This window comes from Nelumbo nucifera, chromosome 4 (assembly GCF_055504915.1).
Source record: "Nelumbo nucifera cultivar China Antique chromosome 4, China Antique-T2T, whole genome shotgun sequence".
NCBI lineage: Eukaryota > Viridiplantae > Streptophyta > Magnoliopsida > Proteales > Nelumbonaceae > Nelumbo > Nelumbo nucifera.
In genome coordinates this window covers 19,266,395-19,293,699 of record NC_142652.1, presented here as the reverse complement: position 1 = coordinate 19,293,699, position 27,305 = coordinate 19,266,395, and the positions used below count along the sequence as shown (strand labels likewise).

At 43.3% G+C, this 27,305-nt stretch overlaps 2 protein-coding genes and 1 pseudogene across 3 annotated transcripts; all 3 read right to left on the bottom strand.

Moving 5' to 3' along the window:
* Window positions 1-442: 442 nt before the first annotated feature.
* On the bottom strand, window positions 443-838 carry LOC104598019 (nodulin-related protein 2-like). Its single transcript, XM_010259882.2, has one exon. The coding sequence runs from the start codon at window positions 836-838 to the stop codon at window positions 443-445; it is 396 nt and encodes a 131-aa protein (XP_010258184.1).
* An 817-nt stretch (window positions 839-1,655) lies between these two features.
* LOC104598183 (pentatricopeptide repeat-containing protein At4g21065 pseudogene) lies at window positions 1,656-3,503 on the bottom strand (annotated as a pseudogene).
* Window positions 3,504-5,347: 1,844 nt separating this feature from the next.
* On the bottom strand, window positions 5,348-17,842 carry LOC104598020 (tRNA/rRNA methyltransferase (SpoU) family protein). 2 transcript variants are annotated; one of them, XM_010259884.2, is made up of 7 exons: window positions 17,291-17,842; window positions 16,701-17,202; window positions 14,918-15,056; window positions 14,568-14,629; window positions 13,839-13,977; window positions 6,327-6,541; window positions 5,348-5,588 (listed from the first exon to the last, which is right to left on the bottom strand). In XM_010259884.2, exons 1-6 carry the CDS (start codon window positions 17,433-17,435, stop codon window positions 6,398-6,400), a joined length of 1,131 nt encoding a protein of 376 aa, XP_010258186.1. In that variant the 5' UTR covers window positions 17,436-17,842; the 3' UTR covers window positions 5,348-5,588; window positions 6,327-6,397. The 2 variants fall into 2 exon arrangements, with proteins under 2 accessions (XP_010258186.1, XP_010258185.1); XM_010259883.3 differs by having other exon boundaries at window positions 14,897-15,056; window positions 17,291-17,565.
* Window positions 17,843-27,305: the final 9,463 nt, after the last annotated feature.

Below are 27,305 nucleotides of genomic sequence, written 5' to 3'. Positions count from 1 at the left end.
TGGTTAGAAATATCAATGAACCCTGATCAAGATCATCAGAAAAAGCTTTGTGAAGAAGAGTCCCCTCCGTGGAATAAAGATGGGCAAAAGCCTTACACCTATTTTAGTAGAATTTTGTAGAAATACAATCACGTATAGAGATTATGTTTAGGGAGATCTGCCCTAACCTTACAGGAAGATCAAACTAACTTTTTTTTTACTTGTGAAAAAAAAGAACAAGTATCAATCCCAAGATCCAAGCAACATATATCCTTCCTTCAAATACACCACAATTACAAACAACTACTACTACTACTACTAATAATACTAATAAACCCCTTTTCTGACACAGTAACCCAAACTCATCTTAGATAGAAGGTAGCACTAGGAAATATTAAGTCATCATCATACAGACTAGTGAAACTGCATAAAAAGATAAAACAAAGACACCCAACTGAAGAATTCAGTGCTTCTTCAAGAACCCTTGAGCCATCTTAATGTACTCTCCGTAGCCGCTCTCAGAATGAGAATCACCCCCTGAATGCGAATGTGTGGAGGAATGAGTAGTAGTGGTCGAATGGGTGGAGTTGGGGGCGCTGGTGGAGTGTGACGAGTGGTACTGATGAAGATAATTCTCGGCCTTATCCACATACTTCCCCATCCCCTTCTCTTCCAGTTTGCCATAATGGGACGCGGCACCAAGCAGATCGGCGGCAGCACCGGCAACCTTGCCTTTGTCTACCTTGTCTGTTTCATGGTGGACGGTGGCTTTAGCTGCCTCAGCCACCACCTTAGCACTAGAGAGGATCTCAGCTTTGGAAGGTTGGTGTTTTTGGTTGTGGTGGGGAGTTGAATCCATGGAATTCGGGTTGGGGAAAAAGAGGTGGGGAGAACTGACCACTGAAACAGGATGGTTTGAAGAATTTGAAGAGATTTTGAGGTACCCCTTCAGGTTACTGAAAAACGACTATGATCTGATGAAACTAGTAAATTGAAGAGATGTGCTACCGGAGACAGGGATTACACCAAAGAAAAGGAGAAAGAATTGAAGCTCTCTAGACGAATTGAAAATTGATTCAAGATTGATGAACTGATGAAATGAGGAGAAGGGAAAGGGAAGTCTACCAGAAGACTTTATCTTCTCTCTGTATGGACAGGTTCAGATTTTTATAATGCAAAGCCATCGTTCATTAATTTTCATAGATCAATCGATGCTATTGGCCTGTAATCTGACATCACCCAAACCGTTTACTCCTTCAAAGAGAAGGAAAAATCGCTGTGATTGGATTGAATTGGACCCACATCCTGTTGTGGTTTTCCTTCTGCCGACTCGGCCTAGATATTTAATTCATTTACTTACTCTCACAGGATCCTTCATGTCAGTTGACTTTCCTTCAAACCGCATTACCGACGCTCGTATACAATAACGAATTTGCCCCTGAGAGTTGGAGAATCCAGATCTCCATATTTAATCGCTCAAATTTGCTAGACTTGAAATTAAAGACCAGGAATATAATCTTGATTAAAGTCGTCCACAGAAAGGAAAACAATTAACAATGAATGGTTTGATCCCATTTCCAACTCATTGCTCACCATGTATCTTATGTTGAAGCAGTAAACTTGTCTGCACTCTGCAAAATTTAAGAGCTAGCAAAGTTCCATAAATATTGAACATTTCACCAATAATCCTTGCAAGAACAAAGACCCCCAGCAAAATGGTGGAATAGGTTCCTATCTCTAACAACAATGTTCCTTTTGTAGATCTTTGAGACTATCTTACAAAAGCCATGGCAGTCCTTACAAATCCTCAAATTCTTCACTATCCTTATGGTAGAATCCGAAGAAGTTTTTAGAAGCCCAAAGGCTAAGGCAAGCTTCTCACTGTGATACATCAAGGAATTTTCCTTCTCCTCTTCCTCGATATCATAAGAAACCATCTCAGTTTCTGCAACATAACCAGCCAATTTCATTTCATTTTTCATATCAGCCAACATATTATAAACCTCCCCCAATTCGACGTCTAAGCTATTTGAGACCACAAACTCATACACTGCATCATCAACTTCAATAGAACTGCACCCAGGTATCTTTCGAATTCCCTTACGATTCATCATATCTCTCACTTCACCAACCTTAGTCCATCTATGACCTCGAGCATATAGATTTGATAGCAAAACATAGTTTTCCCCATTGTTTGGCTCTAGACCAAGAAGGTTTCTAATTGCTACCTCACCCAACTGGGTGCTTCCATGGATTCTGCATGCACCTAGAAGTGCCCTCCAAACAACAGGGTCTGGTTTATAGGGCATTGTTCGGATAAGCTCCTGAGCTTCATTCAAGAAGCCAGCTCGACCGAGAAGGTCAACCATACATCCATAATGCTCAATCCCTGGTCTTAACCCATATTCTTTCTCCATGCTGACAAAATACCTCCTACCTTCCTTTATAAGACCTTGGCGACAACAGGCACATAAGACAGCTAACAAAGTAACTCCATCTGGCTTAAAATTCTCCATGACCATCCTGGAGAATGCCTGCAGAGCAGCTTCACCTTGACCATTCATGGTAAACCCAGAGATCAAAACGTTCCATGTGTAGACGTTCTTTACTCTCATTGCTCCGAAAACCTTTTCAGCTTCATCAACAACACCACATTTAGCATACATGTCAATAAGAGCAGTGCCTACAAACACATTTAACCTCAGCCTCTTCTGAACTATATAATCATGAATCCATTTCCCCTGATTTAGAGCCCCCAAATGGCCGCATGCGGAAAGCACTCCAACCATGGTTACCTCGCCAGGTTCAAACCCAGATATCTGCATCTCCCGAAACGTACTTATTGCTTCCCTAAATTTCCTGTTATGGGTATAACCGGTTATTAACGCATTCCATGAAACAGAATTCTTTACGGGCATTTCATCAAACAATCGTCGAGCTTCTCCAATAGACGTGCAGGTTGCATACATATGCACGAGGGCGGTATTTGTGAAGACATCCGAGTTAAAACCCGTTTGAAAAATGTATGCATGTACTGATTTCCCGAACCTCCGACGGCATACTTGAGCTGTAGACTTGAGCACAGCTGGAAAGGTGGAAGAATCAGGAACATATCCATACTTATGCATCATGATATATACAAAAATTGATAGGAAATGCTTATTTGAGTGTGTAAACGATCGGATCATGGAGGTGCAGATTTCAGAATTGATGAAATCTTGGAACTGAGTGAATAGATGCGCGGAGACATCGGACCCAGAGGAGGAAAAAGACAGATCGATGAGCTTCATTAATGAAAATTCGTCAATAGCTATGTTATTGGTGATAATGTGTCCTAAAAACTGTTTCATGTGGTTGTAATCTGTGATGGATTTTAGAAGGAAGAGAGGTTGTTGTTGTTGAGTCATTTGAACTGGGCATTTTGTAAGGAGGGAGATTGAAGAAGTGCAGATGGAAGAGAATTGGATCCATCTGCTAGAAGTCGTAGAGATTCCGAGAGAAGAGAAGAATGACCTTGTCGTCATTCTTTCAATTAATGACCTAGAGCAAGATGAATTTACCCATAAGGCCATAAATATTGCGGATAACTTCAGTGTAGGCAAGGCTCCGTTTGCTAAGAGTGTGAATACAACTACGTAGAATACATTGGAGTGATTAAAAATAAGTGTTTATTCGAAAGAAGTATTTATTCGGGCTGAGACCATATACCATTAAATATTTATTGGTGTTTCGGAAATAAGTGTTTACTCTTTAAGCCCAAAATTTATTCTTTTAGTTTTGGATGCAAACACGAAGTGAGCTTGAAATTTACCCGTAAGGTGCTAGCCAGTTGTTGGTAAGGTCTTTGCTAATCTTAGTGGAGATTTGGAATCGAATCTCGTCTATACCTAAGTTGGGGGGTTATGGGTTGGAGGATGGGCTGGACTACCCCTATCCTCCAGTTGTATAGCACTTTAAAAGAAACTAAAAAAAAAAAAAGTTTGAAATTTACCTTTATTGTAATATATTAAACAACTTTTACTCTTTTAGGTGTAATAGATGCAAACTTTACCCTCGTTTTGGATTAAAAATTGTCTTGAAAATTATCAATTTTAATAAATAAATGCATTCTTACCATATACCAATAAAAATGAACCGGAATACATGTATATATGCACTGTATTGGCATTTCCACTCTTCTCAAACAGCTCAATTTGAAAAGATTAGGAGTAGGAGTACCAAAAGAAGAAGAAAAAAAAAAGATTACAAATAGAAATATGTAGAATGCAAATTGCAAAACGCGGTATGTATTTGCACTGTAACTATTTGTATTTGTACCCTTTCTAAAGAGAGCCATCTAGCGCTACAATCAAATTAAAGACAAAAATAAATCATCAACATCATGATGGCATGTATGGCTGGAGATGTGTGACCGAAATTATCTACTATCACAAATTGGGCTCGGATTTATTACCCACCAGTAATTGCAGCTGCGCATTGAGAATATCTCTGCAGAGATATTCCCGTGGTAATGTTTCGTGAGTATGGATGTGGGAACAATTTGTGGGTACCAGATCCGGTGTCAAAAATTTGTAACATTATATGTGGAACCCAGCTGCACTGATGGCCGCTGCACCCAGTTGGACAAAAAATGTTGAAGATGTATGATGTAAGATGACTAGAACTAGAAGTCACAGACAGCCAAGAAAAGACAATTCGTATGCTTGGATTTGGTCACAGAGTTTGCAGGAAAAAGAACGAGGAAATGAATTGAACACGGGATGACAACATCCTGGTCCTCAAGTGAGCGGGATGAGCACATTATGACACAACACAACATAGTCACGAACACAAGTACAACCTGGCCTGAGATCATTTCATATAAAGCTCAAGGGGTGGAGTTTGGAGAGTGGAACAATTAAAGCTAAATGGCCCCGCTCCTCTTATAGGATGCCATCTTGATTCAACGTCAAACTAGCTGAAGAAGAAGCCCTGAATTACATTTCTGGTTCTCTGGCTCTCTGCTTTGTAGCAAATCTCAACCATCCAACCTGGGGCACCCCAGAGGAGTGGCACCTGAGAACACAGGTGGTTGTGCTGCTGTACCACCAAGCAACTGATGCACCTGTTACCTGTGTTCTCAGGTCACCCCTTTGGGGAACCCTGTTCAAATGGCTGTGCAGCAAGAAGCAAGCAATCCTCTCAGTCCATTTACTGTTTTTTTGTCCTTTTTACTGTTATCAAACTTCTTCAATATTTTTAATTTGCATATATTATATTTGTGCAGGAAAACAGCTCAATCATGGACTTAATGCCAGCGGCAAACCGCGGATGAATACACGGTCACCAACAAGTTGCAGAAATTTAACATGCTAACTGCATTACCACGTGGCAAAGACAACAAATACTTCAGGTTCCATATATTCAATGTAGATTCAAAATTTTACAGAAATGAAATCTTTTTGTTGGAATGTGTCCAATCCAATCTTCTGAATGATAAAACCTGCCAAAGCATAGTAAGTTAATATTGTAATAATTTGCTTCTGGCATGTTTCATTGGCATGGCCAAGTTAAGATCATTCCACCAAACCAGAAAGCATCATTTGAAGTTTCAATATCAGACAACCCACCTGCCAAATAAATAAAGATTTGTATGTTAACCAACCAAATACGTCTTCAACAACTAATTGGCTTATTAAATATCAAAGACTATAAAAACCAGTAATTTAATTTCATGCATGCGCTGTTATGTATAAATTCATGGTACGAATAGTTGTACTGTGTTTCAGGAAATATTTGGCAGTACAATCTCCAGGGTCCAATTTCATATCGTATTGCTAAGAAAATGTCATAATCCATTACAACATGAACAATGATTGATCAATGGTCATCAATTCATCTCCCCAAGAACCGACTCTCAGCTGTACAGATGGTCCATCTCATATCTCGAGAGCTTATATTAATTTTTTGATTGGTCAGAGTTTATAGTGATTGCAAGTCAAGCAATCGTTTTGGGTCTGCTGGTGGATCTGCAACATTCAGTAGATGGCCCATGGGTTGAACTTTCTAGGTTGATGAATCTGTAACTAGTGTAATAAAAAAGCAATGGTCCATCACACTGCAAGCCTCGGCTCCACTATGCATTTCCACATAAGAAGTCAAGAACATTCCTTTCGGTGGATCAACTAATATAGTTCAATCTTAAAATTACAGAGTCCATTATAATCCAACAGTAAAGGATGAAAGCATACTGACACCTAAAATTCATATTTTGTTCTGTATAGTCATTTGAAAGGAAAGAATTAATTCTAAATTTCTAATATAAAAATAAAATTGGGGGGAGAGGAATAAACTCATCCCTCATTTACCTATAAAAGAGGTTCTGGCATCCAAACTTCAAAATATTCAGCAAGAGCATTAAAGATTTAACAGTTACTTGTCAAATCTTAGAAGTTAGAAATGGGCCCCTTGCTTTCCGCTCGGCATACTCATGGGCAATATTGATAGCGTTCTTGCTGTGGCGCAGTGAGAACTCTGCAAGTAGGATTTGGCTTTCTTCAATGGGCAGGTCACCATGACAACCCTACAAATGAAATAAGAACAAGTTCATTACCTTCTGTTGACATAAGAATGGATGCATATACATCTACTGTGATTGTGGCACCATTTATATATATTTTTTTAAATTGACATTGAATCTATTGGAGAAAAGATCAAAGAATTCCATCTTTGCTTTTATTAAACATAAGTTCATCTGACATATCATAGAATATCTTCTGCATAAGAGTTGTGAGTCATTAACGCCTGAAGCACCAGAGTACAACAGTTGTGAGTCATGAACAGTTTTCCATAATCATTGATTGTTATATTTCTTTTGTCAAAGAAACGCAGTGCAAAGAGTCATTACCAGGCAATTGAGATGGGAGGGAAAATGGTGAGGAACTAAGATGGGAGGGAAAATGGAGGGGATGGAGTTCGTGCAGGCAGGTCAGTGGAGGAGATCCTTGAAGATAGAAGCAAAAAATCTCCTGTTCGAAGAGATGAGAAGTAAGGGGAAGGTAAGCCTGAAGGTAAGGGAAGCGAAAAAGGGTACAATACTGCTGGAAGGATTAGAAGTGATCGAGTGGCTAAGAGAGTTCATAGCTGGAGCCTGTTCAAAAGGCAAGCAGATAAACTGGCAGGATTTTAATACATTAGAAGGGAGAAGATATGTTGTTGAATGTAAGAGGAATAGAAAGGGGTTCTTCATAGCTTTGGCTGAATTCTTTGGTAAGGGACAAAGGCAACTGGTGTGTCTACCAACAGGAAAACAGAACCAAGGTTGGGGGGAAGTTGACTGGTTGCTCAAAGAATTCTTAGCTCAAAGAGTAGCAAATGAGAAAAAAGCCTCCATAAGGGAGGAGAAGGTATATCTCAGCAACAACAGGGTAGAACAAGGGCCAGTGGTCATGGCAAAAACAAAAGGCCATTGCAGAATGGTGGGAGGTCTAGAGAGAGAGGAGTGGGATAGTAAGCTTGTGATACAAGCCAAGGAAAAGGTTAATGATTGGAGGAGGGTAGCTGACTTACTGGCAACCAGGTTGAAGCTGAAGAGTGTCTTCATAGTAACCCCCTTTGATAACTGTAAAGCCATCCTAGATCCATTAAAGAATGATTTGGAAATATCAGCTATCAATGTTCAGGCTGAGTTCGGATCATTCACAGTCTTCAAATGGAATCCAACATCTAACTCCAAGGATTTTTTTGTCGAAGATGGTGTAGTGGTGCATGTAATAGGCTTGCCATTCCATTTATGGAAACAATAAATAGCAGAATCTATAGCTGTGTTGTGTGGAGGAATCTTGAAAGGTGCTTTCTGGGGAGATCTTTACTCAGTAGCAATCCTGCTAAGTGGTGTGAAGCCAGAAGACATTCCAAGAAAGGTAGAGGTACGAACAGAGGGGAGCTTTGTCTCTATATGGTTAGCTTCCTCCATTGAAGCAGTGCTGTGGAAGGAGGCTCGTATGGTTGGAGGGGAGAAGGAGGAAGAAGAAGCACTACATGGACTTGTGAGAGTGGTTAATTCAAATGGGAAGGGATGTTTCACTAAAAAGGGCCAACAAATTCTGGGAAGCCAAAAAGCTGTGGGGCAGTTGGAAGGTCAAACCTGGAGAAAGCAAGAAAAAATTATGACAAATGGCAGATCATTTGCGTAGGTGGTGTCAGGGGAAACAAACAAAAATTCACTAGTTTCGACCATTAAATCAGGGGGGCATGACCTTTTAAGTGGTCACGTGGGACGAAATGAAGGACCCAATCGAGTGGATCCACTTGATGAAAGGCCGGAGAAGGCATCTCAAATAAAGGCTGTAAAGGTGGGCTCCCATAGGCTTCAGCCCAAGGCCCATTACAAGATAGATGGGCCGAGGGGTACTTTAAGTAAGCACGTGACTGGGAGGAGGGACGATCTGATAGACGAAATTAAGCGTGTATCTTCTTCTACCCCAAACCCCTCCTCTCGTTCGAACAGTTCAGGCGCAAAAAAATCTCCAAATTCGTAGTCGCGAGGCTCTCTACAGTGGGTCCCATCCAACCTGGCGAACCGTCTCTCACCAGATAGGCGCAACCCGAGATACCTCAAGCCTAGTGATGAGAACAGAACAGGGATTGAAGACTGGTCGAGTGAACAAAACAGCAATGACGATTCTGATAGAGACGAAACGCCAAGTCTGGGAAGTCTGTCTCTGAAAAGCAACAATGATTTTTTTGAAACAAAAAGTTTGCATACAGAGCTGTTGTTTCTAGAGGAAGAGACTGAAGAGGCAGGTGGCGAGAAGGCTAGAAATGGTGAAGAAAATGGTTCTAAAGCTGTAAAAACTCCTCCCTTCGTCGAGGGAGCTGACCCTGAGTCTAATGAACTACATGATGTTGGTGGAGAGGGACAAGAATCGGCTGTGAGGATGGATGCGGGTATTCCAGTGTCGGAAACACAGAGAAAGGTCTTCCAAGTGGGTAGTCGTTAGGAAGTGATTCTTTCACCATGTCTACTTCACAACCTTGTCCAAAAAGGAGAAAGGCTTTAAAACCAGTTGCCGCCTGCCAGCAAGTCATTTCCAGCGATTCTAGTCCTACCCCCGTTCTATCAAGTATGGGTGTCAATTCTGTTTTAGGAACTGACTTGTTTGCTCTGCCTGTAACAGATATCCCAGCTTCCCATCCTGGAGGTTCTGATGCAAGAAAGAGGGTGATAGTGGAAGGAAGAGAGAGGGTGTTGGAAGGAAGTAGTAAGGGGGAGGCAGACAGAATTTGGGAGTTGATCTGTACAATGATGGAGGAACAAAATAAAAAGGAAGGACTCAGAGAAAGATGTTGTAGCCAAAATAAGTGTGAGCAAGGTAAAATTCTTCCTCGGACATTGGCTGGAAAGGATGGAGAAAAGAAAGAGGATGATTGTTGTATTAGGATGGGGGGGGGGGGGGGAAGGAACAAATAAGAAAAAAAGATCTGAAGTGGAAAGGCTAATTTCAGACATTGAGGGGGATTTAGAATTCAGTGGTAGAGGGGATAGGAGGAAGGGCCAAAAATAAGGAGAATATGGCCCCTTATTGGGTTCTTTTGCTACTTTGTCTCGATGAAAATTATTAGCCGGAATGTAAGAGGGTTAGGGAGTGCAAGGAAGAGAAGGGTGATCAAAGACCTACTCCAAAGGGAAAAACCTGATATTGTGCTGTTACAAGAATCCAAATTGATGGAATTAGATGGGAGATGGGTGAGGAGTTTTTGGAGGTCTAGAAGTTTAGGTTGGAGCTCGGCTCCTTCTTGGGGAGCCTCGGGGGGATTGTAACACTGTGGAGGGAGGATGTGGTGGAAGTAGTGGAAGAATTGATAGGCAGATTCTCAGTTTCCATTAAGTGCAAGAATGTAAAGAATGGGTGTGTATGGGTTTTAACCAATGCTTATGGCCCTAATTCCTATAGAGAGAGGAATGAGATGTGGGAGGAACTATATGCAATCAAGGGGCTATGGGATGGTCCTTGGTGCCTGGGCGAGGATTTTAACGTCATTAGATTCTCTGATGAAACCAGTAATCCCCAACAGGTAATCTCAACAAGCATGAGGAAATTTAATGGTTTTATTGAAGATTGTGATCTGAAGGAAATACCTCTGCTGCAAGCCAGTTACACTTGGTCCAACCTTCAGGAAACCCCTTTGTGCTTGAAGTTGGATAGATTCCTATTTAACCTTGCTTGGGAGAATAGTTTGGAAAACTTGGTTGCTAGGGCGTTACCCAGGGTCACCTTCGATCACTGTCCTATCCAAATAGGTACTGAGTCTTTTCCTATAGGACCCAAACCTTTTAGATTTGAAAATATGTGGCTTACCCATCCAGATTTTGTGAAAAAAGTGAAGGAGTGGTGGGGTGAGGAGGAGAGGGGGGTAAGATGGAAGGGGATCAAGTTCCACAAGAAACTAAAAAGGTTGAGAGCCAAAATAAAAGAGTGGAATAGAGATCAGTTTGGTAGAATTGAGGAGCAAAAATTGGGCCTAATCTCTCGAATAGAGAACTTGGATGTAAAGGAATCTCACAATGAGCTGACCGAGGAGGACAGAGTGTTAAGGAGACAATTAAAAAGGATTTGGAAGAGGTGTTATTGAGGGAAGAAATCAGTTGGAGACAAAAATCTAGACACAAGTGGATTAAGGAAGGCGATGGGAACACTAGATTCTTCCATGATTTGGCAAATGGGAGACGAAGAAAGAATTTTGTGACCAAGCTAGAGATAGGAGAAGAGGTGTTTACCAACCAGGATGACATAGCCAGAAAATTTGTGGACCACTTCAAATCGATTTATAGAAGGCCTTTGAGAGAGAGGACAGTTATGGAAAGGGTGGATTGGCCAAGAATTGATGGAGTGGCAAGGTGGCTGGAAAGGGATTTCGAGGAAGAAGAGATTAAGAAAGCTGTCTTTATAATGGATAGATCCAAGGCTCCGGGTCCAGATGACTTTACAATGGGTTTTTATCAAGACTGTTGGGAGGTGTTGAAAGAGGATCTAACTGAAGTCTTTAAGGAATTTGCAGACAATCACACTATAAGCCCTGGAATTAATGCCACCTTTTTGGCCTTGATACCTAAGAAGAATGATGCCAACCACCCAAAAGATTATAGGCCTATTAGTCTGGTGACAAGCATCTATAAAATTCTGGCTAAAGTGCTCTCATTGAGAATCAAAACAGTCCTCCCTACCATCATTAGTGAAACCCAGGGGGCTTTCATTCAAGGGCGACAAATAACAGATCAGATCTTAATTGCGAATGAATGTGTGGAGGAAATGAAAAGTTCTAGTAAGAGAGGATTCATTTGTAAATTGGATCTTGAAAAGGCCTATGATTTGGTGGACTGAAAGTTTCTATTGGAGGTTATGCAAAACTGTGGACTTGGGGACAAGTGGTGTAATTGGATCTTTGGGTGTATCAGTACTTGTCACTACTCTATTCTGGTAAATGGTACAGTGAGAGACTTTTTTCCAGCTTGCAGGGGTGTCAGGCAAGGGGATCCACTTTCACCCTTCCTTTTTACCTTAGTAGTTGATGTGATTAGTAGGATCATTACTAAGGCTGACAGCGAAGATGCCATTAGGGGTTGGAGAATAGGGAGACACCAAGTCCCCGTCACCCACCTTCAATTTGCAGATGACCTAATGATTTTTTGTGAAGGAGGTATTAATGAAAAGGTAGCAAACCTAAAGGAGATAATGAAAGGATTTGAAAGTGTCTCTAATTTGAGAATAAATCTGGAAAAGAGCTACATAGCGGGTATAAATTTGGAGGTAGGGGAGGTCGAGGCTATTGCGAAATGTCTTGAGTGTTCCACCTCTGCTTGGCCTATGTCATATTTAGGGCTTCCTTTAGGGGCAAATCCTAGGGAGAGTAGATTTTGGACCCCAATGATAGAAAAGTTTGAGAAGAGATTAGCCTCACGAAAGAGGAACTATATCTCTTTAGGAGGGAGAATTACCCTAATACGAGCTACCTTGGCTAACTTACCTACCTATTATTTGTCTGTCTTTAGGATACCAGTTAGGGAAGCCAGGAAACTGGAGAAGTTGATGAGAGACTTCCTATGGGAGCCGAGACAAGAAAAAAAGGATCACTTGGTTAATTGGGAAATTGTGTGCAGAAGTAAAGAAGAGGGGGGCTTGGGAATTGGGAGGGTAATTAGAAAGAATCAAGCTCTGCTAGGGAAATGGTTGTGGAGATGGCCTTTGGAAAGAGAGAGATTGTGGCATGAGGTGGTGGGAAGCATTCATGGGAGGTCAGAGAACGGATGGGAATGCTGGTGTATCGAGGCAAGCTATCCTAACAGCACCGTGGAAGGCTATTCACAACACCCTTCCTCAATTCCTCAATTTTATCAGGTATGAAGTTTGTTCTGGCAACTCTGTTCTTTTTTGGGAGGATATTTGGGTAGGAGACTCACCGTTAAAGGACGTGTTCCCTTCGCTTCTTTCTATTTCTTTGTACAAAAAAGAGGTGGTCTCAAAATTTGTTTCACCTTTGGGAACACCCTTAGATCCTACTTGGGATTTTGGGTTTCGTAGAGGACTTAGGGATGCTGAAATCGAGTCTCTTTCTATTTTGCTTGGTTGTCTTAATCAGGTTTGTTTGGATCCCTCCAAGCCAGATAAGAGAGTTTGGACCCCTAGACCCATTGGAACCTTCTCTTGTGCTTCTTTCTTCAAGTCCATCTCTCAACTTTCTTCTCACCAACCCTTTCCGTCTAAAGAAATTTGGTGCAGGCCAGTCCCCCCAAAAATTATGGCTTTTTGTTGGGAAGTATTCCATGGGAAAGTAAACACTTTAGACAACCTACAAAAGAGAAGACATTTTCTCTATATTTCTCCTAATTGGTGTATCCTCTGTAGAGCTCACGGTGAGGATTGTTACCATCTACTAGTATCTTGTCCCTTTTCTGCAGACCTTTGGGCTTGGCTACTTTCGTTGTTTGGGGGTAGTTGGAGTCTACCAGCAGAAGTTCACATGCTCTTCAACCATTCTACCTTTTATTGGCCTACAAAAATAGTGAGAATTATGTGAAGATGTGCTCGTGCTGCTTTGATTTGGACTCTTTGGGAAGAAAGGAATCTCAGAACTTTTCAAGACAAGGAAAAGAACAGCCAAGATTTGAAAGACTGTGTGTTAAACAGGGCAATACATTGGCTGAAGACCTTGGAAATCTTCCATCAATTCTCCTTTAATGACCTTTAGAGAAATTGGTCAGCAGTAGCAAGGTGCTCATCTTTAAAGGACAAATCAATTACATGCTGGTCTCCTCCACCCGAAAACTCAATAAAGTTGAACTTTGATGGAAGCAGCATGGGTAATCCAGGATTATCCGGAGTGGGGGGTGCTTTGAGAAATGAGAAGGGAGAGATTTTGTTGCTCTACTCAAGTCCCTTGGGAATTGGGAACTCCATCAGGGCAGAACTCTTAGTTGCTGTACAAGGGGTGCAATTTGCAAACCAGCTGGGGGTACAACACCTAATAATCGAGGGGGATTCCAAAGTGGTGGTGGGTTGGTTAAAAAATTCCGAGGCTATGTGGCGATACAAGAATGAAATGAAGAAATTTAGTTGGTTGACAAGGAATATGTTGGTCACTATACAGTGGGTGGGGAGATCAGCAAATACTTTGTCAGATGTGTTAGCTAAGCAAGGGGTAAATAGGGAAGAATTATTTTGGGCTCAGTTGTGATTATTGTTTTTCTTTCCTAGTTTACTTGTAAGACTCAAGGAGGGGCTGCAGCTCGTGCCTCTCGTTGGGATGATGTATGAACTCACTCTAAAGTTGCTTCTGAATCAATAAACTTATTATTATTCATCAAAAAAAATAGTCATTACCAGGCGAGAAGTTCTATCACAAACAGCATGGTGCATGAGGATGCCCGCAGCAACTGAAACATTGAAGGAGTCCACCATTCCCTTCATAGGAATACTACAATGCAAATCAGACAATTTGAGTGCCTCGTCACTAATACCCCTGCAATCGAGAATTTGGTAAACATCAATAAGAAATTCACAACTGAGAGTAGCATTCAACAAATTTATCAGCCAACAACCAGATAGATAATCATCTAAAGACATTGTTTGCATTAAATAAGTAATCTTGGAAAGAAAACTGGCTGTACAAAATTCTGCTATTCTTGTAATCTGATTTACTTATGTATTGGAAAAGACAGTTTACACTTCCCCAAATTTAATGATTCACACATGAAATGCTTCCTAGCTAAGCTTATAAGGAATGACTGCACAATAGAAAACACTAGTGGCCCACAAGTTCCTATTGTTTTGTAGTGCCTCTATGCACATGTGTTATTTATTCATTTATTTTGGGAGGTGAAGAGGAGGGAATCAGTAATCCTGTAACATGATATGCAGAAATACATGCATGGATGACAGGTAATTACTACTTTGCTTTATTATTCTCATCTCTAACTGATTCACATGACACTCCTCACAAAAGACTAGAGCATTACAATGAAATAATAAATCTCGAACTCGTCAATAACAGTGGATGGAGCAATTACTTATAAAAAACAGGGGATAGAAAGATTTTAGAAACATACTCACCTACTTTCATTTCCAACAACAATCGCAGTTGGGCATGACCAATCCATGTCATAGATTGAAACCTAGAAATCACACAGAGAAAATCAGTTCAGTCATCCAGTTATCATGATTAACAAACTAAATGACTTCTCAAAGCTAGAAGACAATGCTAAATATGTGTGTGACATGTGACAAATAATTAAGTGAACATACATTCTAATGACACTGAAAGTCAGTACACATATTTTATCTAGGAAGAAGGTCCAGAAGGGTTAATAGATAAGCCTGGTAGAAATGTGCCCCTCATGCAGTTTAATACACAAACCCACATATCCTGATGCAATTCTTACTGAGATGAGGCCGATCCATACCGCATCAATTCCCACGTGTGTTGTGGCAATGCGATACCCACGTGATTTTAACACCCTGAAGCACTCCTTGGTGGAGTTCCATAGTTCAATGTCCAACCATTTCTCAGCGCCCATGCTAACATGACGATTGTCTCTATACCTATAATAATGAGGCAGAAGGTTTCAGAAGTCAAATAAAAGATAGATACCTACAAAAAACTTGGATAGGGAGATCGAAATAAAAAACTGCTACATCTTGCTTCTCTTTAACCAGCGAAACCCAAATAAAAGCTATACCATGCTACAATACAAACCATGTAGGGTGTTATTATCATTTTTTTGGTAACTGAGATATTATATTTATTAAGAAGAAGAGGGAGAGGTTACCTCAACCAGAAAATGCATAAAAAAGAACAAAAAGGAAGCATGTCTTAACATATTACACTTCTTAAGTAGCAAAAGAAGGATCAAAGAAGATGAAATCCCATTGTCTTCAATATTACTCCTGTTTGGTTCCACCAAATTCTTTTTTTTTTTTTGATGAATAACATTTTAAACTTTTTAGTTTTTATTGGTTCCACCAAATTCTTTAAGAATCCCAACCCAGCACCAAGATGGACCTCAATTTTCCCAATTAACCTACCTAAAGAAGATTTCCTCCAATTGAAAATCCTTCTATTCCTCTCTTTCCACATGGACTAGCATAAAGCAAAAGGAAGCAAATTCCATAAGACCCCCCCCCCGCGGCCCAAACCAGTTGATTGTCATTAAGAGATCAAGTTTGGACAATCTTCCAGAACTACTAATGACAGAAAAATAATATGGTACACTTCATGGAGTCAAACAAAAAAGGCCCTAAATGGTCATATTAAATTGTTAAAATGGCTATTGTTTCTATGCCTTAAACAAGTATATGAGGATATGAGAAATGAAATGGAATGAAAGAAACAATGAAAAAAAATCACTCTGTCCTCGTATAGCATCCAGTTTAAATTGAAACGGAATCATCTGTAAATAAACCACTTTGGTATTTTTTGGGATCCAAATATTATTGGTTCATGTCAGTTTCCCACGCACAACTCCACCTGCTTGCTAAATGGGAAATGGAAGAATTAAGCTCTCCATCTCCCTACTATTTTATTAAGAACCAACAGGTGGAAGATCCTGATCTCTCACTTTATCTTCTCATTTCATCTACTGTCAATACCTATGGCAATTGAGTTAAGTTGGGTTGACAAATAAAAACAAAGGTAAAACAATAATCTGACAATGTTTGATCCGGAAAAATTAATAAATAGTTGACCGCGAAAAAAAAAAAAAAGAAAGGGAAAAAGAAGCAAATTTGAAAATCTGCACATGCCTTGTAGTACCAAAACAAATCCATGCAGGCCTCGATCTACATTTTCATTTAGGATGGTTCACCTATTCTCTCCTCCAAAGGGACACATTTAAGAGGAAAAAACCTACACTTGGTTTTAGGTCAATCCAATTCTCACTCCAATAATCCCCCCTCCCCACCTTTCTCCCCCCAAAATGGGAGAGCTTAATGCCTATCCTCCAACGTCCCAAGATTAGGTTTAGACTCTCTAGCAGTTGAGCGTGGTAAGCTAATGTGGTACAAGATTTTGCAGAACTTTGGCTTTAAACTGTTTCAATTAGTAGAAACACTTATCTAGAGCATAATACAATATCCATATGCCTAAATGTGTATAAATTTTATATGATTCAGCTGTGATTGAATACAAGATGGGAATTCAAATGGTTATTATAAAAACGAAAGCTTTCACCTCAATTCTCGTTGCACCTTTTCGAGCTGTCACAGGAGACCACATGAACCGATTGGAACCCAAGCGCATCAGCCGAGCGGAACACAGCGGAAACATTCCCAAAATCTGTCAGACCTTCAACTACCAAGCAGACGGAATAGCTTCTGTTCTTCACAACCTTCCTGATCCTCTCCTTGCGAACGTCCAAAATGTATGGATCAACAGCTTCAAGTACTTCACGGCTCGTCAGAAATGTACTCCCCGTCTTAAACATATCGAGATATGGAAACCAGCGCCCCTTCCGACTGAACTCCACTCCATCCTCAACTTCAGACCTTCGCTCCATCTTCATCAATCTTGCGACGCTGTCTCTGTTGCCCAGCAATTCCTCGACGTTGTCTTTTGTCAAATTGCACGGTGGCTCGAGAATTAAATTGCCTGAAGCGGCTTCATCCAAGCAATCTTCTGTTTCCCGCGAAATTGCTCCTTGAACGCAACCGTAACATCTCGAATGTGCTCTACTATATCTAAACCCTAACCCTAGATATGTCAAATCGAAAGCTCTATAAGATAGAGAAGATTTAAATAAAAAAACAGAAAAAAAAAGACTGGGAATGTTTGAACTTGCCTCTATTTCGAGAAAGTGGCGATGTAAACCACAAATTGGATGCATTAGAATAAACAGAACGAAGAAAAACGGAAGAGAGCTCTCGCCGATTACTTCGTAGATTGCATTCCAGAGAAGAAACAGATGAGCGGAGACAGGCACTCATTGCAGACTTGGTGGATAACTGGAGAGATGGATTCGCACCAAATGAGTGAAGACTGGAGAGTGAAGGATCGAGAGCGGGAGAGGCGAAGAAGTTTTGGATAGGAAAAAAAGGGCAAATTTATTAAACTATCCCTATTTTTTAGCTAATTGACTAATTATGCTCTTATTACTGTTTAATTATTCTCTTGCATCACTTACTGTTTCCGACAATTGTCATCGCCTTTAAATCCTAACGAAAATGATGAAAAACCAGTTTTACCCTTTACAATTTTTCAATTTTTCAAAATAAAATTGAATAAATAAAAAATTTTAGGAACCGGAGCTTAGAACCAAGAGTGGAATAGTTGGTGAGTGATCACCACTGGATCAGAGCTCATAACTATCTGTCGCCTCACCAAGTTTTAGATTACACCGAAGAATGAGCCCTTTCACAAGATCAAGGACGAGGAACTGGCGACGATTTTGTCGAGAAGGAGCCAGCAAATGTTGTTAGAGGGCAAAGTCCAAAACCCTAAACAAAAGCCCCAAAATGGAGAAACAGGAACTCCAAACTTGGATTTCCCATGTCATCGACGTCACAGTAGTTTTGTTCAAGAGCTTCGGTTGGTATTGGACATTCTGAAAATCAAGGTGAAAGCTGAAAGAAATTGGTCATCGAGGGTTTGCAACAAGGGACGCTTTATTGCCAGGCAACCATGTAGCAGAAAAACGTTCGATGGTTCTAGGGAAGTGCAGAATGATGGTGCGTGATCTCGATGCTCCTAGTAGTAAGGCAATTTGGACGCATGTAGCCAAGTAGGTTATTCGAACTGCAAGGAAAATGAAGTATCAGAGAATTCAGGGTGGCTAATCCGGTGATGTCGCTTTGATGTTTAAGTCAATAATAGTATGCGAGCTGAGAGTTTGAGAATAAAGAGAGCAAGAATGCACTAAATCGCGTGTACCTGGGCCTTGGAGGGGTTGATGCCCTTATATAGTTGAGTTACCGTGGGCCTCAGGAAACGACTTCGGGATCCTTGGCCCGCGTAGATGAAATCCATCTGAATTCTATTCGCAACATCGTAGGTACCATCTCTCTTTTCCACGATTATAAACGACCTCTAGACCTCGATACTTTTTCTTCGGTCCTCTCTATCAAGAAAAATTCAGCTTGTGTTCTACCCGAGCACAAGCGAAGCTATTACATGTCTCCTCGCCCCGGGTACAAGTTGTTGCATGAGCTCCCAAACAAAGTCCTGGCCCGGAAGAGACGCTATTTCGTAGTCCATAACACCGAGGGGTGGCCGTTCCCGACTCACTGGAGGGCTGCCATCCAGGACCCCGGCGTCAGATTGGACCAAAAGACACGGGAGGAGGTTCGATCTTGGGCGAAGCTCGGACAAAAGTTTGAGAATTTCATGACCGAGGAGAAGCTCGTACAAGCCGGGCTAAGTCCTCTTGATAGGTTGTCATCACAACTGTTATTCTTATTTTCTTCGTCTTGTTTTACTTTGATGTTGTATTGTTGTATCTAACTCTTGTTTGTCATCTTTGCAGTTTCCATGGCTAACATCCCCGCCGGCGAGGTCTTCGAGAGCATGCTGATGGAGAAGAAGAAGAAGAAGAAGAGGGCATCCAAGAAGGCTCGTCTCCACGCAGAGACCACCACCCCCGACATTGGCGCCACCATCCTCGAGCACCCACTTGTCGTCGAGCAGCCACCTGTGATCGACTTGGTTGAGGAGGACCAAGGCAAGGTTACCCCGCCTCGCGTGCTCGAGGAGACCACATCTTTCGAGACCCAAACGTTTAGGCGACCACTCCATCAAGTAGCGACACCTTTGCTCAAAGCATTTTGACTCCAAAGTTCGGTCTCCTCAAAAGCAAGGACGCAGTCTTTGCTGAGGAGGTTGCTCGCTAGGCTGACTTATCGGTCGCTCAGCTTGGGATCAGAGCGGCTACACATTCCACGATGGTACATACTCAACCTTCGGGCTATACTACACTTAGATTTTTTTCCATACTTAGATTTTGTTTCTTCTTTTGGCAGGTGAACTCTTCGATTGATGCCCTGACCTACCAGTCCGAGGTGAATCTGAAACAAGCTCTCGAGGCTGAGGAGTCTTCCCGAAGTGCCCACTCCGAACTAAACCTGGCTCACAACGAAATCAACCAGTTGAAAAATGATGCACGAGATAAGAAGGAATTGCTGACTCTGTTGATGGAGGAGAGGAGTTGGAGGAGCACGAGGCGACTCTTAAGAGAGAGAACGAGAACCTTAAGGTGCTAGTGAAAGAGCGAACTGATATTCTGCTCCAGACAATGGAGGAGGCCAAGATCAAGGCCGTCGAGGAGTACAAGTCTTCGGCGGAACACCGCGAGCTACTAGTCGAGGCCATGACAGCGGGCTACCGCAAGGGTTTTAAGCTCAGCAAATGGTTGACCCAACGTGAATTCCCCCACCTCGACCTCAGTGCCATCACAACATCAAAGATCACCAAGGAGATGGTCGTCGAAGCCGCTAAGGACCTGGACTCCAAGGAGGAGAGCGACGACGACCTTCTCGGCAATGAGACAGCGGAAGAGGGAGAAGGAGGTAGTGCCGTTGAGGACCATATGGAGACCGATCTGCCAACTGACGCCTCTGTTGGGGATGAGGAGCTCCGAGTTGACTGATGTGTCTTTTCTCAGAGCCCCTTGTAAATACTCAATGTCCCGAGCCTCTTAGCTCGGCTATATAGTTGTAATCATTATGTTTATTATTTGTTTTTTGCTATGTACCCAAATGCTTCATTAATGGAATACAACATTCGCAAAATTTCTTGTGTGCAAAGAATTTCTATGTATAGATTACTCTCGAGATGGCGAGCTAAACTCAAACGGGAGCAAAAATTTTTCTAAGTATAGATTACTCCCAAGATGGCAAGCTAGAATCGAATAGGAATAATCCATCGTCATTGTACGCCGGGTGAACAAACACTGTAGGGTACATGCCCGACCTGTCTGTGCTCGAGCTACTTTGCCTTACCCATGCCAAAGCGATTGGGGTTTTCGGTTGCCCATGCCGAAATGACTAGGTCTTAGCGAGCCCATGCCGAAGAGGCGACTGGGTCTTAGACTGCCTATGCCGAAGAGGCGAGTAGGACTTCTCTGCCCATGCCGAAGAGGCAACTAGGTATTATATCGTGTCGAGGTCTTGTTAGTTCGGCGCCATAGCCCTTAGGCTCCTAGGAGTGACTTAAGGTCCTCTCTCCAATTCGTCGTCTTTAGGATCAGCTCGATGATCCCGTGGGTTTTTTTTCCGGTTGTGTTGGGGTTTCATATATAGTATCTCCTTAGGTTGTCAACGTTCCAAGCTCGAGGTACCTATTTTCCTTCCATGGTCTCGAGCTCATAGGTTGCTTATCTGAACACCTGTCTCATCCGATATGGACCTTCCCAATTTGGACCGAGCTTACCCACGTCGAGCTTAGGTGCCATTACCATACGAAGGACCAAGTCGCTGACTCAGAATAGTCGCTTCTTGACTCGAGCGTTATAATACTGAGCTACTCACTGTTGGTAAGCCGCAGTTTGAATGTGGGCCAAATCGCGTACCTCCTCAACAAGGTCCAATTTAGTTCGGAGCTCGTCGTTGTTCACCTCTTCGTTGTATGCTTCAATCCGCAATGTCGGTGCTTCAACCTCCACCGGAATCACGGCTTCCGTCCCGTATGTGAGGTTGAAGGGTGTCTCGCCGGTCGCGGTCTTGATGGTAGTCTAATAGGCCCAAAGGACGCTGGGCAGCTCGTCCACCCACAACCCTTTAGCTCGCGCAAGGCGAGATTTCAATCCGCAGAGGATAACCCTGTTTGGCACTTCGGCTTATTCGTTTGCTTGGGGATGTGCTACCGAAGTGAAATTTTGCTGAATCCCCATCTCGATGCACCAATTCTGGAATTTAATGTCCTCAAATTACTTCCCGTTATCCTATATCAAAACTCTGGGCAGTCCGAAACGGCACACAATGTTTTTCCAAAAGAAATTTTACACATTCCCGGCTGTGATGCTTACCAACAGTTCAGCTTCCACCCACTTCGTGAAGTAGTCCACTGCCACGACCAAGAACTTCCTCTGCCTAGTTTCCAACGGAAATGGATCGAGAATGTTGATTCCCCACTGCGCGAAGGGCAACGGGCTAGTCAAGTACTTTTGATCAGTAATAGGTTGATGGAGGATGTTGGCATGCCTCTAACATCTGTCGCATTTCTTAACAAGCTCGATAGCTCGAGTGCATCTGCCTTCATAATGGGCCAATAATAGCCATGCCTTAATGTCTTTTGGGCGAGCGCTCTGCCCCCCAAGTGTCCTCTGCATAACCCTTCATGGATATCGTGGAGTACGAACTCAGCTTTTGAGAGTCGCAAGCAACGTAGGTAGGGGAGCGTGAAGGACCTCTTGTACAACCGTCCGTCTATAAGGATGTATCGAGCTGATTGATACTCTACCCTTCGAGTTGTATTCCATTCTGTAGGTAGGGTCCCATGGAGTAGATAATCAACGAGTGGGTGTTGTCGTTGGTACTTACTAGTTGTGACAAGGCATTGGCCTCAACGTTCTCAGACCTCGGTATTTGCCTGATGAAACAAGAGAGGAAACCCCGTAGGATCTCCCTGACTTTGGTTAAGTAGGCCATCATAGTTGAGTCGCCATTCACTTGGTTGACTACCAATTGTGAATTGCTGCATACAATGAGATGTTTTGTACCCATTTCTTTCACCATGTTTATCCCGACAATTAGTGCTTCATATTCCGCCTTGTTGTTTGATGCCTCGAATCCGAACTGGAGAGCGTACTCTAGCTTCACCTCGCTCGGGCCATACAGTATCAGTCTCGCACCACTTTCTCAATGGTTGGATGAGCCGTCTACGTGGAGGATCCAGGGATCCTCGTCCCAAGTCAGTATTGATTCGACCGAGACTAGTGCCGCGCTAGTTGACGCATTTGACACATTAGCGTTCTCAGTCAATTCAGGGCCTGGCGTGCTGAACTTGTATTCTGCTACGAAGTCCACCAAGACTTGGGCATTGATTGCTGGCCGTGGCTTGAACTGGATGTTGTACTCGCTAAGCTTGATAGACCATTTCGTCAATCTCTCTGATACCTCGGGCTTAAGTAAGATGTGCCTCATAGGTCTATTGGTAAAGACGACGATGGAATGGGCTTGGAAGTATGGGCGCAATTTTCGAGTTGCTACTACAAGCGCGTACGCCAGTTTCTTGATGTCAAGATATCTGGTTTTCGCGTCCTGCAACACTTACTTACATAGTAAACTGGTCGTTGGACCCGGTCTACTTCTCTAATCAGTACCGAGATGACCACCTCGTCACTCGCGAAGAGGTACAACTTCAATTCATCTCCTTCCTCAGGTCGGGTTAAAACCGGGGTGGTACTTAGGTACCTTTTCAGCTCATCAAACGTGAGGTGGCACTCTTCAGCCCATTCAAAAGTTTCATTCTTTTTAATTGCCTTAAAAAGGGGGAGGCACCGACCTGCCGATTTAGACATAAACTGGTTTAGGGTAGCTACCTGGCTAGTTAGTCGTTGGACCTCCTTGATTTTCTGGGGTGGTCACATATCTAAGATAGCCTTGATTTTATCCAGATTAGCTTTGATGCCACGACGGTTCACTATGTAACCGAGGAACTTGCCCGACATGACCCCGAAGATACACTTGTTTGGGTTTAACTTCATATTGTATTTTCTTAAAATTTGAAAAACAACATCTAAATCATTGATTAAAGATCTAGAAGATTGGGTCTTCACGACCATGTCATCAACGTAGCATTTCACTTTATTGCCAATCAAATGCTCAAAAATTTTGTTTACAAGTCACTGGAAAGTTGCTCAAGCATTTTTCAAACCAAAGAGCATGACTTTATAACACTATATCTCGAGTTCGGTTACAAAAGCAGTTTTATCCTGGTTGGTTGTGTCCATCCTAATATGGTTGTAGCTGGAGTAGGCATCGATGAAACTCAGAAACTCATGCCCTGAGGTCGCATCTACCAGGCGGTCTATTCTAGGCAGGGGGAAGTAATCATTTGAGCAGGCTCTGTTCAAGTCGGTGTAGTCGACGCACATGTGCCACTTGCCATTGGCTTTCTTCACCAGCACGGGGTTGGCGACCCCAACTCGGGCAATGAACCTCCCTAACAAAGTCTGCAGTGAGGAGATTCCCAACCTCCTCATCAACTACCCTCCACTGCTCCGGGGCGATGTTGCATTTTCTTTGTCTAACTGACATGACTAAAGGGTCCACATTAAGCTTATGAGTTATCACACTAGGGTCGATTCCAGGCATTTCTGCTGCGGACCAGGCGAAAACATCTAAATTATTGAGTAAGAAACTTACTAGTTGTGTTCGAAGCGGTTCGCTTATCAGGGCACCGATTTGGAGAGTCTTGGTCGGATCGGTCTCAAAAATTGGTATGTGGACTGTCTCTTCCATCGGGGCAGCTTGCTCATCGGTATAGTCTACTAGTTGCTTCTGTTCGACGTCTTTCGCCAATTTTGCTTTTCCATTGAGGAAAGCCACGTAGCACTTACGGGATTTGAGCTAATCGCCTTGTATGACCCCTACCCCGCAATCTGTCGGAAACTTCATCGCGAGATAGTAAGTCGATACTATTGCATGTAAAGCATGTGTGATGGGTCGGACCTATAATTGCATTGTAGGGGGACAGAGTCGCGTCCACCAAGGATGTATGTTCAAGCCATACAATGTTCGGCCACTTGCCCGCCTCCACTGGTATTATGACTTGTCCTATAGGCTTAACTTCCTTTTCGCTGAACCCTACTAATGGAGTATCCGCCAGTTTCATATCGCTCCACTGTAGTTGTAACTTGTCAAAAGTTCCTTTTAAGAGGATATCGGTCGAACTGCCTGAGTCCACCAAGATCCGCTTCACCTCGAAGTCATTGATGATCAACTTTACGACAAGGGCATCGTCATGAGGATATTGAATCCTATGAGCATCGTCATCGGTGAAAAAATTGGGTTCTTCTATCCAAGGTCGCTTTGGTGGGTTTTCTGCCTCGTGCTCCAGTTCCCGGGCCGAAGTCTTCCCTGCTGTTGCTGTGCACCCCGCTACAATGGATCCACCGATGTTCATATTGATCACCCCGCGGATCGGTCTTTCTTCAGGTAGTGGGCGAGGTGACTGCTCGTTCTGCCTACTGGTTTTCGGGGCATCTTTCTTCCGATCTCCTTGTCGATTCCCCAGCCCTTTCTCCTTGAGCAAAATGTAGTTTTTCAAATACCCGCGACGGATGAGTTCCTCGATCTCGTTGCGGAGGTTTCTACAATTCTTCGTGCTGTGACCTTGGTCCCGATGAAAGTGGCAATAAACATTCGGGTTCCTGGTTGTTGGGTCTCCTCATAGCTTGGATGGCCATCTGACAATGGAGGAGTCCTTTATAACCATTAAGATCTCTTCGCTTCACGTTAAGGGGAGTATAGTTGGTTCACTTCGAGAGGGGAACTTGCTCCTCGAGCACGGTGATTTGCTTATTCTCCTCGGGGACTTGCTATTTTTCCTTTTTTGTTTATTGTTGCTCGTTCCTTCTTCTTCTCTCTTTCTCTTTTCACCTTGTTGGTTTTTTGTCTTCTGGTTAATCTCCTCTTCTGTGCTGATGAACTGATCGGCCAACCTGAGGAACTCGGTGATGTTCTTTGGCTTGTTTGCTACGACGTGCCACTTGAACTCCTTGTGAGTAATTCCTTTCCGAGCTGCGGTAAGACGTAACGCTGGATTGAGGTCTGGTATTTGTAAGCAAGTCTCGTTGGAGCGCTTAATGTAGCTCCGAATTGATTCTCCTTCCCTCTACACCACGTTCAAAAGGCTCTCCTGCGACTTCGGGCACTTCTTACTGGTGATGAAGTGGGCCGTAAACATATTTGCGAATTGCACCAAGCTTCTGATGGAACCCGGCGCGAGGTTCCTATACCAAGTCCGCATTACTCCTTTGAATGTGGTGGAGAAAGCCACACACATGCAAGCCTCATCGGCCCCGGCAAGATGCATCTGGGACTAGAAAGCGTCTACATGATCATTGGGGGTCAAAAGACTCATCATATTTGTCTAGCGGTGGTATCTTGAAATCTTTCGGCATTGGGGCCGCTAGGAGCTCGAGTGATAGGGGGATGGCCGGCTCAACAGAGCATGTGCCGTTTTTGTGACCACCGAGCTTACCTCTTCCCTTTCTTGGCTTCGATCTACTGGGTGGTTGGGTTTCACTGGCGGGCTATTCCTTGTTGAGGAACGGAAAGTCTTGCGACGTTGCCACTGCTGCTTCTTTGCTGGTGTTGCATTTGTGCTGCCAGCCTCAGTGTTGTCAGGTATCTCGATCTTGCTCCGAATGATGGGGCGAGGTGGATCGGGGGTCCTTCTCACCGTTTCTTCTTCGTTGCGTGACCGATGCTAGTTGTCACAAGGTACCGAGGGGTCTCCTCTCGAGCCCGCATCTCGGGCCCTGAGCTGACGATCTACATTGTCCTGATGCTGAAGCTGTCGACTATGCCTCTCGGGCTAGCTAGGTTCGGGCCTATCCTTCGAGTTCCCCCTTTGTGAGGTTGGGGGAGTACGCCGTTCGTCTACTCTGCCCCATGGCGAGGTTCGTCCCGAGGGAGAGACCGGCACCTGTGAAATTCTCTCACCGCAAGGAGGAGACTGGCGAACACCCTGATGGGCCCGATGTTGGTTCTGGTTTTGAGTTTGTCCTTGATGTTGATTTGTTGGTTGGTTCGGCTGCAGCGGTGGAAATTGCTGTTGGTACTGCTGTTATAAGTAATATTGCTGGAACTGGTGAATTTGTTGCATCTGAATCTGCATCGTTCGGATGCTCTAGAGGAGGTCGTTAAACTGGGAATGCCTGACCCCAGGGGGAATCACAGAGGGCTCCGAGAACGTGGTGTTCACTTGGGGAGCGGGACATTCACCTGTTGGGTAGTGTGCGACACAGACAGTGATGGAACCCCTGAGACTGTCAGGGGAATGGTGAACTGGCCAATGGTCACCAAGGGACCTTGGGGAATGACCGTTTGCTACTCTTGCCCCCCAATGACGTTCATGTCGCTCTTTCCGATATAGCTGGAAGATGCCATTGAGGTTGAGATTGGAGTGAGATTGAGACTAGGATTGGGATGACCTTTCAATTGTTTCCACAGACGGTGCCAATTGATGGTGCGCGATCTGGATGCTCCTAGCTGTAAGGCAGCTTGGATGCCTGTAGCCAAGTAGCTCACTCGAATTGCAAGGAAAATGAGGTATCAGAGAACTTAGGGTGGCTAACCCGGTGAGGTCGCTCCGATGCTTAAGTTAGTAATAGGATATGCAAACTAAGAGTTTGAGAATAAGGAGAGCTAGAACGCACTAAATCGCACGTATTTGAGCCTTAGGGGGGTTGATGCCCTTATATAGTCGAGCTGTCGTGGGTCTCACGAAATGACTCTGGGATCCTCGGCCTGCCCGCGTAGATGAAATCCGTTTCCGCTTTAGAAGGAGAGTAATATACCAGTCAATGAAGTCTATCGTTATCGTTTGATCTGGGCGGGGATCCGGGGAGAGGATAAGGCTTGTCGTTACGCAGCGTGATCCCGGGAGATTCAGAGTCCGTTGAGAAGCTTTTGGAATTGATTACGTGTCACTTCGGTACTTGGGCGTCGAACTGGCTTTGGTGCCAAGGTGACTTTGTGCCGAGGTGGCTCTATGCCAAGGTGCTCGAATACCCGAGCTCCCGAATTGCTGACTAGTCTCCCTTGCCGAGTTGTCATCCTACTTATAGGTTGTGTCAACGTGACCTTTACTTACTAGGTCGGGCTAAATCATCCCTCGTCAGAGAACGAAGAGGA